The 14,271-nt window shown below is 54.6% G+C and overlaps 1 protein-coding gene across 1 annotated transcript; it reads right to left on the bottom strand.

The window, feature by feature from the left end:
* Positions 1-1,325: 1,325 nt before the first annotated feature.
* LOC139361693 (SH3 domain and tetratricopeptide repeat-containing protein 1-like) lies at positions 1,326-6,811 on the bottom strand. The gene is made up of 5 exons (XM_071090475.1): positions 6,803-6,811; positions 6,567-6,689; positions 5,705-5,861; positions 4,546-4,742; positions 1,326-1,717 (listed from the first exon to the last, which is right to left on the bottom strand). Exons 1-4 carry the CDS (start codon positions 6,809-6,811, stop codon positions 4,639-4,641), a joined length of 393 nt encoding a protein of 130 aa, XP_070946576.1. The 3' UTR covers positions 1,326-1,717; positions 4,546-4,638.
* Positions 6,812-14,271: the final 7,460 nt, after the last annotated feature.

The raw sequence follows: 14,271 nt of genomic DNA, 5'->3' as shown, positions 1-14,271 counted from the left end.
GGGCTCTGGTTGCAAGCATGGGGTCCCAGAACCTCCTGGCTCTGTCACCTCTGCTGGGTGGCAAACCAACCCAAGACTGAACCAGTGACACCTGTGGCGCTCCCAGAACCTCCTGGCTCTGTCACCTCTGCTGGGTGGAACACCAACCCAGGACTGAAGCAGCAGATGGGTGCCTGATTCCTTATTATCAGAGCTCCGCCCACTGGCAAGTCCCTCTCCGGGCCTCAGTTTCCCCTTCCATTAAACAAGGGGCTTGGGGGATACAAAGGAGAGGTAACAGCTTAGTGAGGATGGGAGGTTTCTTCTGGGGAGATGAATACATTTATGAAACTTGATGGCGTGAGTGGTTGCACAGGACTGTGAATGCACAAATGCCACACTATTTGCGTTGAAATAGTTCATTGCATGCGATGTGAAAGTTACCTCATTTAAAGTGTTTAAAAGAGGGGCCTGGGAGAGTGCAGTGTATGTGAGAATCACGTGGGACACCCACAGTCTCTAACCTCGGTTTCCTTGCCGTAAACTGGCAGAGACCGTGTGAGCTGTGTTCCTTGGGCCCAGAGATTCCAAGAAGGAAAACCTGGGTTTCCAGGGACTGGGATGAGGGCCGGAGGCTGGAAGGGGAGGGGTATGTGGGGACGGCTGGGGGGCAGCCCAGATAAGGCTTTCAATACTGGGTAGCAGCGTCTACACAGGCGGAGATTCCCGCATCTCACTTCCCGCAGGGCTGACCAGTGGTCAAAGGTGGGACTGGCCAGGCCCGGCCCAACCAAGTCTGGGAGCAGAGGACACTGAGTGAGGGATCCCTGGGGCCACCCTCACTGGCCTGTGGCTCTCCTGACACCACAAGAGAGGTCCAGGAGCTGACCTTGGGTCCTAATGGGGGACATCTTCCTGGCTGCAGGCTGGCAGGGTGGTGTGGTGGTCAGTGTACTGGGCTCTGCATCTCCGCCCCTACCTGCTGTGTGACGGTGGGCCAGACACCTAACCTCTCTGTGCCTCTATTTCTTCAATGGCGAACAGGGACACTAGCAGCCCCCACATCCAGGCACAGTGGCCTGAAGGTTAAAGGCAAGGGCGGCACGAGACCTACAGCAAGAGCTCTGAGCAGGGAGAGCAAGGAGCTGCCCAGAGTTCCACCACCATCTCCCCTCTGGCCGCCGAGGAAACCGAGGCTCATGATGACCTGGCCCAGGTCTGTTGGACTCACAGTTCTTCTCATCCCCAAGATCAGCGGGCTGCCACCAGGGAAGGAGATGGCCCCCAGACACAGCCCAGGAAGCACACAGGGAAGGATGCCCTGGGGACTTCGGTATGTTATTGTAAAAAAAAAAACCATTTATTGCTATTTGAACCCTGCTTTCATGCCTCCATTTCCCAGAAAATGAGCCACGGGAGACACCAGGAGAGGGAGGAGACCATCCTCCTTGCACAAAACCCACTCCCTCGGATGCTGTCCTCAGCGAGGGTGGCTGGGGGCCAACCAGGGGGCCCACCCGCAGAGTGGCAGAGGAGGCAGGTTGACCCTGCGGACGTTGAGCTCTGTGGCGAAGGTCCTGGCCTTCTGGTAGAGGAAGAGCGACTTCTCACGGTCCAGGAGGAAGTTGTGGGAGATGGTGGCCGGCCGCGTGTAGATCTTCAGCTGTGCCTTCTTGTTGCCCAGGTCCACGGCGGCTGCCAGTGCCAGCTGGTAGTACCCGGCTGCATCAAACGGGTCCTGAAGGGGACAGGTCATGCTCAGCAAAAGGGGGACTCGGAGGCCGTCTTCCCAGAGGCCGTTCCTGTCTCCAGGTCATTCCACATGTCCAGCCAATGCTGGCTCACCCCATGAACCCTGAAGCCTGTGACACTGCTGTGGTCTCAGCTGCAGGTGGGGATGACCCTGACACCCCTGGAAGCCTTCCTGACTGCCCCTACGCCCCACTCACCCCAAGTCTCCTGCCCCAGTGCCACCCTCTCTGCAGGCAGTGGCTGCTTTCCCCATGGGCTGAGGTCAGGGCAGATCCTGCCTGCTCTGAGAGTTCCATGCAGGGCCCGTGGCTCCAAGCCACAGCAGGGGCACAGCGTTGAGTGACCCAGGCTCCCCTCTGGCCCCTGTCCATGCTGACCATTTCCAGGCCCTCCACGGGACAGGCCAGGTACAAAACCATCTCACAGGTGTTCTCTCTGGCAATGTTCCCTGAAATATTGACGGAGTGTGACTCCCCAGACATCCACTCCCATTTTCAATGCATCTTTGGCTCAAACTCACCATCCCTGGGTTGGGATGCCGTCTCCCAGACCTCCTTCTTGACCCTCCCATCCCCCACCCGGCTTCTCCCCAGGCGCCTCCTCCACATGGGGTCACCCAAGGGACCTCTCTAAGACCCATGCCTAGCCTGTCCCTCTTTACCATCTCAAGATGACTCCCAGGGCCAAGGACAAAGTCCAAGATGCAGCAGTCCATTCCCCCACTGCCCCGCCCCACACACGGCGCAGGGGCGTGAGAAGGCCCCGAGTCACCGCCACTGCTCATCCACTGCCCCTCGGCCCAGCCGAACACTGGACTCTGTGCTGGGTACGTGGCTGAGCCTAATGTCCTTGCTCCCAGTCTGAGGGACCTGGGAGTGAACACTGACCACACAGGGTGGCCCGGGCTGTGGCAGAGGGAAGCCCAGGAGCCTGTGGGGGGCCCAGGAGGCCCCAGACTCAGCCGGGGGTGGAAGGCAAAGGCTTCCTGAAGGGGTGGGGGCATCCCAACTAAACAGGAAGGAGCCAGCCAATGCATATGTCTCTGCGTGTGCCTGTGCATGTGTCTGTGCATATTTGGGTGCCTGTGTGTGTGTCTGTGCGTGTTTGTGTGCCTGTGTGCATGCCTGTGTGTGTGTGCGTGTCTGTGTGTGCGCGCCTGTGTGTGCGTGTGCCTGTGCCCGTGTGCATTTGCGTATGCATTTCCATGTGCCTGTAGTGTGTGCAGCAGCTAGTGAGTGGCAGGCTGAGCCAGGACACACCTAATCCTACCTATTCCAGGGCTCGCTCTCACGTGTAGACTAAAGGGGACCCCTTTTTAGAGGCAATCGGCAAAGATGCCCATTTACCCCTGCCTCTCTGCCAGCCTTCCAGGCCCCATGCAGCCCGGCTTTTTCTCCTACTCCTCTGGGCCCTGGGTCCAGAGCCTACTACACAAGGAGGAGGGTGTAGCCTTGGAAAGACAGCCGCCCTTGGGGAATTCCAAGGGGGCCTCCCTGTGGGAAGCTGGCCTGCGCTGACAGCATAGTCACAATGAGGCCCAGAGGGCTGTGCATGGGAAGGAAGACTGTGCATGGGAAGGAGGGCTGTGCATGGGAAGGAGGTGAAGGAGGCCTCTGCCCCTCAACCCCAACCGTGGACTTTGGCCTCTCAGGTACTACTTGGCCCTTTCCTTCCTCCTGGGCAGGCGGAGTGGGCGGCAGGCTTGACCAAAACAGAGAAAGGCCTCTTCTGGGAGGCCCGTCCCCCTGGGTCCCAGGTGAGCCCCTGAGCGGTGAGCAGCGTCCCTCTAGGTCTGACACTTGGCACCTCCCTGTCTGGCTGGGACTTGGGAGGCCACAGGGACAACTTCTGACCACCAGGTGTCGTCAGCACTGGGCGGGGGCCTTCCAGGCAGCCCCAGGCCTGCGGTGGGGGATACGGGGCAGGGTCTTAGGGCTGCCCCAGCTCCTCATGTTGTTCTAAGGCCCCCAAGATCTCGGCCGCAGGACTGGAGTGCCCTGGCCCCTCAGCCCATAAGGAGCACTGACGCGGTGCCGGTGCGATGCTGAGGAGGGGCGGTGCCTGCTGGGCAGAGGGTTGGAGACACCCCAGGTCTGAGTCTGACAGTCCCAGCTCTCCACCCCTGCAGGGCTGGGGGCAGAGGGAGCACAGCACCTCCCCTCGAGACAGACCCGACCCAGCAAGGCCTCAGCCTGGCTGGCTGGGGCCCCGCCCCACCGCACCTGCCCTGAGCTGGGGTTTCCCTGTCTGTGAACCCAATGGTAAGACACTGGTCCCACCCCACCCTTCCTGGGTGATGTGAAAATTCAAGGTGTCTCGGGACTCCAGGAAGGAGTTGCTCAGTGCAGGCTGGCATCCTGGGCAGGCTTCCTAGACGAGGCGCCAGGATTTGGGTTGGATCTTGCAACGTTGATTCAATGCGAGGATGATGCCGTCCTCCGAAATGTCCTTCTCCCGACCCTGTTTTCTTTGTTAAATGCAACTTGACACTTGACTGTCAAGAATCAGCTTTGGTGTCATCTCCTCCAGGAGGGCCCCCCGACTGCAATCCTCCTTCTTTATCCAGAGGACACCATTGCCCACTCATGTGTCAGCCTCCCTGGCTGAGACTGAGTTTTTGAGGGTGGGGCCTGGCCAGCTTGGGAGCTGGGTTGTATCTGCTGACCTTGCCGGCTCCTCCAGCCACGTGCAGAGCTCCAGGGAGGCCACTGGGCCATTCCTAAGGAAGGCTGGAACCCAGGCCTCTGGGGTCTGGGTGGAGATCCCACTCCAAGGGGGCCGGGAACACCCCAAGCCCTGCCTCTCCCCACCCACCTTCAGGTCGTAGAAGATGATGTCACCGAGCACCAGGTACACATTCACGTAGTAGAGGGTCTCCTCGTCGAACTCCAGCGGCGAGTTGCAGAGCTACAGGGCCTTGAGGTAGAAGTGCTCCGCCAGCTTGCCATGACCCAGCTGATGGTGCAGGGCGGCCAGCCGGTGGTAGGCCATGCGCTCATTCAGCTGGTCCCCTGGGGTGGAGGCCAAAGGGGCAGGTGTGAGGATGTGGCTCCCTGGGGCAGGGAGGGCACAGGCCCCTCTGGAGCAGGTATGCAGACCCCAGGCAGCACACCTGGCTTGCCTCCAGGCACCTGCGGTCACCTGGGCAGCTCTGGCCAGTCCCTTCTGGGTTCCCAGACTCACTTTCCCATCTGCAAAGCAGAATTAATAAGGCCTGCCCCTGTCTACTGTGAGGCTTTGGCAAAGTCGGACTTGGATGGCCCAGCTCTGTGCCTACACATAGCCACCTGCCTATGCTCACTGGTTTTAACCAGGGGAGCCCAAAAGCCATGCAGTCCAGGTGCTCCCAGGCACCCCGGCTCCAGGCAACCCACAGACATAACATCCGACTCCTCCTGGGTGTGTCACAATCGGAGCCCCCTACTTTGGGGAGTCAGCTGCACACCTACTGTGTACTGGGCCACAGGGCACAAGGCGCTGGGGCATGCGGCCTGCCTAGGGTTCCCTGTCTCTGGAGGGGGACAGACGACCCTGGCACAGCACCAGGGGATGCCCGGCCTTAAGGGGCAGACTGTTGGAAGGGGAATTGGGATTTTATCAGCCAGAGAGCTGTGTGGTTGATGAGGGTGGGAAGGGTACAAGAGAAAGGGAATATGCCACTCAGCCTGGCACATACAGGGACCAATGAGATGCCTGGCATGTCTGGAAGGCAGAGGGCACACTGGGCGGCCCTTGTGGTCAGCAGCGGGAACAGGCAGAGGAAACAGAGCTCAGTCAGGCAGGGAGCTCTGCCCTGCGTGAGAGACCTCGGGCTGTGCCACACAGCCGGACGGGGAAGCCAGTTGGGCAGATCTGCCTGCCTGGACAGGAGACCAGGAAAATCCAGCAGCTGTTTCAGCTCCTGCCCTGCAGTCCTGGAGGCTGGGCTCTGGCAAAGTGTGGGTCCTGGCAGGGTGGGGCTCAGGGGACTTACCCAGAGTGATGCTGAGTGCTAGGGCCACGTAGGCAAACTCCAAGCACTCCTGGGGATTTTCCAGTGTGGCCAGCAGTGCCACCAGCTTGTTGCACAGCTGTAGCTGCAGCTCCGCCTTGCGGTTGCCCGTAGTCATTGCCAGGGCCAGGACCCGGTCCTACCACACAGGCAGGTGGGGTCAGGTTTCCCGTAGCACCCACCTTGCCCAGCGCCCTCCTCAGAGCTCAAACATGTGCTTGGAGCTTCCCACACCCCAGCTACCCCTGCACCTCCACACAGCTCTGTGCTCTGGGATAACACACAGTTCAGACACCCAAGTTGTGGGCTGAAGAGTCACCTGAGGCCCATCCAGCTACACCCGGCAGCCTCAGACCCGTCTCTCCCACCTGGCCACCGGTGGTCTGACTCAGGGGAGCCAGCACTCCTCTCTGCTCTAAAAACACCACATTTATCTGTGCCCAGGGCTGAGCCACACCGTGAGCTCAGAGGAAGGGAGAAGCCGTCCCACTTCGGGGTGCATGCAGACCCGGGCCTCCCACTGACATGCTGTGTGTCCTCTGACATGTCCCTGTGCCTCTCTGAGCCTCAGTTTCCTCATCTGAAAGATGGGGACAGAACTTCCCGCTCATGGTTGCTTGAGATCATCAGGTACAAGGGTAGAGCCATTGTCACATCCAGGCCCCGAGCGTTTGTCCCGGGCAGGGGCACGGTCAATATCATGCCCGGTGAGACCACTTGGAAACTAGCATGTGCATGGGTGGCCCTGCCTCCAGGTGGGAGGCCTCTGCCCTGCCACACCTGTGCCTCAGCCCTCCAGGTGCCCCCCTGAGGCCCACCCACATCAGCCCACAGGCCAGCTCACCCGGTAGAAGGACACAGCTTTCTCCCGCTCCCAGGCCCCACTGAAGAAGATGTCTCCAGCTGCCTCAAACAGCTCCGGCCCCAGGTTGGGGTCGCCTGTGTACAGGACCACATTCTGTGCCGCCTGAAAGGAGACAGAAGTTCCCTCAAGACCCACACCTGGTGAGGTGGCCACACCCACCTTTTCCAGCCTCCTTCCTCTCACACACTACAGGTACACCTGAGCATTTTTCAGACCCTGTGCATTAGGGCTGCCCCCACCACTGGCATGAGGACAATGAACTGATGCACCTGAGTGCCAGGAGATGACTGAGCAGCTGCAGCCCAGGAGCCCGACACCTGTGAATCCTACCACCAGGGCTAGCCCTAGCCCACTCCCCCTGCACTCAAACCAGTCTCCGTGGCCCCCAGATTGCTGGGAGCCCATCCCCTGGCTCCTTTCTGCGTTGCCACATCCCTGCCACATCAACAGTGTTTGTGGGTGGGCCTGGTCCCCTCTTGGCCATGAGCTCTTGATCCCTCTCCTCAGCTCAAGGAGGTATACAGCAGGTGCTCAGTAATGAAAGCTTCACCAGGCTCGTGGGCTTCACAATTTGTTCCGGATCACACTGTGTTTGGGAAAGCCTCTGAAAACAGCCACTATGATAGATTCATTTTGTAAGGAGATGTGCCACGTGTTGCTTGGAGCAAGTTCTTCTGTGTGTTAACTGAGTGGTCACATTATTTGAGCATGTGCTGTATTTGAGCAGGTGCTGGGCACTGTGAGGGGCTGCGCCTCTGCCCTCAGGGAGAAGATGCTGGCCACTGGGGGAGGATATGAGGGAACCAGTTGGAGGGAGGAAAAAGGCACACAACAGGTGCTCAGCAGTGGCTTAGGAATGAGTGGATGGATGGATGAATGGATGAGGAGATGTAGACACATGGATGGATGGATGAGTGTGTGGATAGATTAATGCTGGGATGGATGGATGGACGGATGGATGGATGGATGGATGGATGGATGGATGGATGGATGGACGGACGGACGGACGGACGGGTGGGTGGATGGATGGGCGGATGGGTGGGTGGATGGATGGATGGATGGATGGATGGATGGATGGATGGATGGATGGATGGATGGGTGGAATGATGTGTGTATGTCTGTATGTATGTATGGGTGGGTAGATAATGTATGGATGGGTGGAGGGTAGATGATGTATATGCATATGGATGGATAGATGGTAGATGAATGTATGGATAAACAAATTGACAGATAGATGAATGGAGGGATGGATTAATAGGTAGATTGGTGGGTGGATGGATGAATGATGGATGGATGGACGAACAGTGAATGGATGGATGGGAGAAAGGATGGATGGAAGGATGGATGGATGGATGAATGGATGGGTGAATGGATGATGGATGGATGGAAGGATGAACAGGTGGATGGATGGATGATGGAAGCATGGATGGATGATGGAAGCATGGATGGATAATGGATGGATGGATGAATGGATAAAAGGATATGTGGATGGATGATGGATGGATGGAAGGATAAACTGGTGATTGGATGGATGATGGAAGGATGAACGGACAGATGGATGGAACAACAGGTGAATGGATGGATAGACGGGTGAATGGATGGATAAAAGGATGGGTGAATGATGGATGGGTGAATGATGGATGGATGAATGGACAGATGGATGAATGGACAGATGGATGGATGAATGGACAGATGGATGGATGATGGATGGATGGATGGATGGATGGATGGATGATGGATGGATGATGGATGGATGAAGAGATGAATGGATGGATGATGGAAGGATGGATGAATGGATAAATGGATAGATGGATGAATGATGGATGGATGGATGAACAGGAGGTGAGTGGATGGTTGATGGAAGGATGGATGGATGACAGATGGATATATGGATGAATGGATAAATGGATGAAGGGATGAATGATGGATGGATGAATGGTGGATGGATGAATGGTAGATGGATGGAAGGATGAACAGGTGGATGGATGGAAGGATGGAAGGATGAACAGGTGAATGGATGGTTGATGGAAGGATGAATGGACGGATGGATGGATGAACAGGTGAATGGATGGATAGACGGGTGAATGGATGGATGATAAATGGATGTATGATAAAAGGATGGATGATAAAAGGATGGATGGATGAATGGACAGATGGATGGATGAATGGACAGATGGATGGATGATGGATGGATGGATGGATGGATGGATGATGGATGGATGGATGAACAGATGAATGGATGGATGATGGAAGGATGGATGGATGAATGGATAAATGGATAGATGGATGAATGATGGATAGATGGATGAACAGGAGGTGAGTGGATGGTTGATGGAAGGATGGATGGATGACAGATGGATATATGGATGAATGGATAAATGGATGAATGGATAAATGGATGAATGGATGAATGATGGATGGATGAATGGTGGATGGATGAATGGTAGATGGATGGAAGGATGAACAGGTGGATGGATGGAAGGATGGAAGGATGAACAGGTGAATGGATGGTTGATGGAAGGATGAATGGACGGATGGATGGATGAACAGGTGAATGGATGGATAGACGGGTGAATGCATGGATGATAAATGGATGTATGATAAAAGGATGGATGATAAAAGGATGGATGGATGAATGGACAGATGGATGGATGATGGCTGGATGGATGATGGATGGATGGATAAATGGATGGATGGATGGATGATGGATAGATGGAAGGATGAACAGATGAATGGATGGATGATGGAAGGATAGATGATGGAAAGATGGGTGGATGATGGAAGGATGGATGGATGGATGAATGGATAAATGGATGGATGGAAGGATGAACAGGAGGTGAGTGGATGGATGATGGAAGGATAGATGGATGATAGATGGATGGATGGATAAATGGATGAATGGATAAAATGGATGGATGGATGGATGAATGATGGATGGATGGAAGGATGAACAGGTGAATGGATGGATGATGGAAGGATGGATGGATGAATGGACGAACAGGTGGATGGATGGTGGCTGAAAGAATGGATGATAAAAGAATGGATGAATGATGGATGGATGAATGGATGGATGGATGGACGATAGATGGATGAATGGAAGGATGAACAGGTGAATGGAAGGATGAACAGGTGAATGGATGTATGATAGAAGGATGGATGGATGGATGGATGGATGGAAGGATGAGCAGGCGAGTGGATGAATGATGGAAGGATGGATGGATGATGGATGGATGGAAGAATGAACAGGTGAATGGATGATGGAAGGATGGAAGAATGGACAGAGAGATGGATGAACAGGTGAATGGATGGATGGATGATAAAAGGATGGATGATGAATGAATGGATGGATGGACAGCTGAATGAAAGCATCATGGATGGATGGAAGATGGTTGGATGGATAATGGAAAGATGGATGGAAGGATGGATGGAAGGATGGATGGAAGGATGGACGAACAGGTGAATGGATGGACGAAGAGTTGAACAGAAGCATGATGGATGGATGGATGGATAGAAGGACGAACAGTTGGATGGATGATGGAAAGATAGATGGAAGGATGGATGGATGGACGAACAGGTGAATGGATGGATGGACAGGAGAATGGATGGATGATAAAAGGATGGATGGATGATAGATGGATGGATGGACGGAGGGATGGATGGATGGACAGAGGGATGGATGATGGATGGATGGATGGATGGATGCGTGGAAAGACAAACAGGTGAATGGATGGATGATGGAAGGATGGAAGGATGGATGGATGGATGATAGATGGATAGATGGAAGGACCCACAGGTATATGGGAAGATGATGGAAGAATGGATGGATGATGGATGGATGGATGGAAGGATGAGCAGGTAAACGGATGATGGAAGGATGAATGGATGGGTGGATGGACAGGTGAATGGATGGATAGATGGGTGAATAGATGGATGAGAAAAGCATGGATGAATGATGGATGGATGGACGGACAGATGGATGGATGGATGGATGGATGGATGGATGGATGGATGGATGGATGGATGAACAGGTAAATAGATGATGGAAGAATGAATGGATGGGTGGATGGACAGAGAGTGAACAGCACAGGGGTCCTCCTGCATCCCTTGCCACTCACCTGGATGTACAAGTCCACCAGCTCGCTCTGCTGCAGGCTGTAATAGATCTTCCCTGCTTGCAGCCAGGCACGCGCCTCCTTCTCTTTCTTCTGAAGATCAATGAAAATCCCCAGACTTCATTTAGTGTAGTCCAGAGTGGATTTGTAGGCCCTGGAATCAGACACAGGTGTCAGAACAAGGGCTTTCATCCTCCTGGAACCAGTCTGCCTCCTCCTGTGGGTCTGGTGACAGATGAATCTGGAATGTGCGGACTGGGAACGGCCCTCTTGTGTGTGCAGTGTTCTGCCCTTCCCAGGCTGCTGGGAGGGCCAGGGTGAACACACACAGCATGGAAAAGATGAAGGACATCCTTCTGAGGGAATTGGGCATCATGCTGCCCTGTGGCAGGAGGAGTGTGCTAGTCCATCTCCCCTGCCTCCCAGACATGGCCTGTGTCTTCTCCAGACGCACCAGGAGCCGTTAGTGTTCAGAGGCTATCTGGGCCGATGGTTCTCAAGGTGTGCAGGTATCACAGTCACACGGAGGCCTGTCCCTATAGCTTGCTGGCCCTGCCCACAGAGCTTCCGGCTCCACAGGCCTGGGGCAGGCCCTAGAACTCCCACTTGCCACAGGCTCCTAGGTGACATGGATGCTGCTCTGCTGGTCCAGGGACTACACTTTGAGAAGCATGGCTCTAGCACACTGACCCATTTTCCTTCTGTGAACCTGAGGCCAAGACTGGAGCCAGTCTCCCAGGTCCCCATGGAATCTGGCTCCTTCCCTGCTCTCTCAGTAAGTCTGACACTCGAGGGGGTGTGACAGCAGCAATGTCACTGGGCCCTGTGGGTGGGGTGGCCAGGGCCATGGTTACCCCACCAGGTCAGGATGCTTGGGGGAAGCCGAGTAGGCCACATATGGGATGTGAGACCTTGAAACCCTGCCCCAGGGAAGCAGGTGACACAACTGGCTCTGTCTTCTGTGGGAGAGAAGCCACAGGTGGCTGCTGTGGTCACATTTAAGGGGACAGATGAAGGCCAGGAGTGAAGGTTCGGGGCAGTCAGAGGTCAGATGACAAAAGCCACCATAGTAGGAAGAACAGCCCAGAGTGCACGTACTGCCTCTGCTGGGGTGGAGATGACGTTTGACCCAACAAGGGAGGCTCAAGCTGGGACTCACGGGTCAGTAGCAGCCCTGGAACGACCCCAGGCCCACCAGCTCAAAGCATCTGATGCCAAGGAACCAAATGATCAAAAGGAGAGGGGCTGCTGGGGTCCTGGGCCAGCTTTCTTGTGCCCCCCTCCCTGCCCTGCCCGTCCCCACCTCCACCACTGCAAAGCCAGCCCTTACCGCTCGGTACCCAGGGACAGGTAGAGCTGACTGATGGTCTCCAGGAGCTGCCCCTCCAGCACCTTGTCGGCCACCTTGCGGGCCAGGGAGAGCTGGAGCTCATGGTAGATGACACACTGGGCCTCACTGGGCATGACGGTGCCGTAGAAGTAGCACAGCCGCTGGACGGACCGCAGCTGGCCTGGGCAGAAGACAAAATGGAAGACGTTAGTCTCCCAGCATCGAAGCGAGGCTGGCTGGGCTCGGAGGCCCCTGCGCCATGCTTGCCTCTTTCACACCTCTGTGAGCCTGGGCCCCATAGGTGGGGAGACTGAGCACAGACAGGCCATGCACCCATTTCAGGACAGATTCCGAACACACAGTCACATGGGCACACTTTGGTGCAGATGCTCATGGTAGAGGCCGGCCTTCTTTACAACTCCCAGGGCCGAGGTCCTGGCCAGGCTCGGCCCCTGCACCAGGCCATCTATTTCTGCTTCACAAAGCCTCTCTGGCCAGGACCAGGGCCGCCTTCAGCCTGAGCTGATGAGGCCAGGGGCACAAGTAGCCCCTGTCGCAGATGGAACCCTGAGAGAGCAAAGCCAAGCGTCATGTCTGCCACATACGGCATCATGTTGGGGGAACGGGGTTCAAAGCTGGGCCCTGGCGTTCCCACACATGCTTCTCTCATGCAACCAGGCTCCCAAGCCACAGGCTCACTGATCTCTCCCAAAGCCAGGGCGCTGGGAACGGTGGAAAGCTTCTGATTTTCTAGTGCCAGAAACATTCCGGAGATTAACACAGGAAACCAGGTACGCCGAATGGACATCTGTTACACACACCACCCAACAACAGCTGAATACACAGTCCTCTCGAGCACCCATGGGACATTCCCCATGACAGACCATGTGCCAGGCCACAAAATGAGCCTCAGTGAATGGAGAAGGTCTGAGACCAAAGCAGAGGTGTTCTTCAGCTGTACTGGCACGAAATTGGAAATCAACAGTGAAGGAAATGTGAGAAATTCAAAAATATGTGGAAATTACACACTCCTAAACAACCAGTGAGTCAAAGAGACCATCAGGGAAACTGAAAACTAATTTGAGAAGAATGCAAACAAATGCACAGCCCGGACCAGCACGGTGGCTCACGCCTGTCATCCCAGCACTGTGGGAGGGCGAGGAGGGAGGATCGCTTGAGTCCAGGAGTTTAAGAACAGCCTGGGAAACATGGTGAAATCCCGTCTCTATAAAAAAGCAAAATATAAAAATTAGCCGGGTAGGGTGGTGCATGTCTGTAATCCCAGCTGCTCGGGAGGCTGAGGCATGAGAATGGCTTGAACCTGGGTAGAAGTTGCAGTGAGCCAAGATTACACCACTGCACCCCACCCTGGGCAATAGAGCAAAACTCTGTCTTTAAAAAAAAAAAAAAAAATAGCACAGTGTATCAAAAATTCCAACATGCAGCTAAGGCAGTGCTGAAAGGAAAATTTATAACTGTAAATGTCTACATTCAAAGACAGAAGAAAAATCTCAAAAACCTAACCTTCCACCTTGAGAAACTAGAAAAAGAATGAACTAAACCCAAAGCAAATAAAAGGAAGAAAATAATAAACATGAGAGTGGAAATGGGAAGTAAAAATACAGAGAATGGAAAAACAAAAGAGATAATCAACAGAACCAAAAGTGGGTTTTTTGAAAATAATAACAAAATTGACAAATCTTTCACCAGACTGACCAAGAAAAGAAAGAGGGACACAAATGACCGAAATCAGAGACTGAGCACCATGGCTCACGCCTGTCATCCCAGCGCTTTGTGAGGCCGAGGTGGAAGGATCGCTGAGGCCAGCATTCAAGACTAGCCTGGGGGAACATGATGAGACCCCATCTCTAATAAAAAGAAATAAATAAAAAATTAAAAACCCAAGTTTCTAAAATGAGAAATGAAAGAGGAAACATTATTGCCAACCTGACAGAAATAAAAGGATTCCATGAAAACACTACGAACAACTCTACACCAACAAATCAGACCATCTAGACACAACAGCCAAACTCCTAAAATGACACAAACTACCAAAAGTGACTCAAAAATGACCCCAAGTAAGCATGTGGGGTATCAGCGCCGCCCTCGGTCTCCTCGACCGTTCAGCGCAGGGTGGGGAAATAGGGAGGCATGATCCCCGTTCCCTGGCCTGCATTTCCAAGTCTGAATCCCCCAGCACCCTGGGGAGGGCCTCCTAGGAGGAGGTGCCACAGGCTATTGT

Source organism: Macaca nemestrina, unplaced genomic scaffold, assembly GCF_043159975.1.
Source record: "Macaca nemestrina isolate mMacNem1 unplaced genomic scaffold, mMacNem.hap1 Scaffold_95, whole genome shotgun sequence".
NCBI lineage: Eukaryota > Metazoa > Chordata > Mammalia > Primates > Cercopithecidae > Macaca > Macaca nemestrina.
The sequence above is the reverse complement of the archived record's forward strand: the minus strand, read 5'-3'. Positions and strand labels throughout refer to the sequence as shown.

Excerpts from the sequence above, each read along its gene's own strand:
- LOC139361693 (XM_071090475.1), bottom strand. Across the intron at positions 5,862-6,566 it reads AAGCTGTGTCCTTCTACCGG|GACCGGGTCCTGGCCCTGGC; the intron begins GTGAGCTGGCCT and ends CCTGTGTGGTAG. Across the intron at positions 4,743-5,704 it reads AGCACTCAGCATCACTCTGG|GGGACCAGCTGAATGAGCGC; the intron begins GTAAGTCCCCTG and ends CCTCCACCCCAG.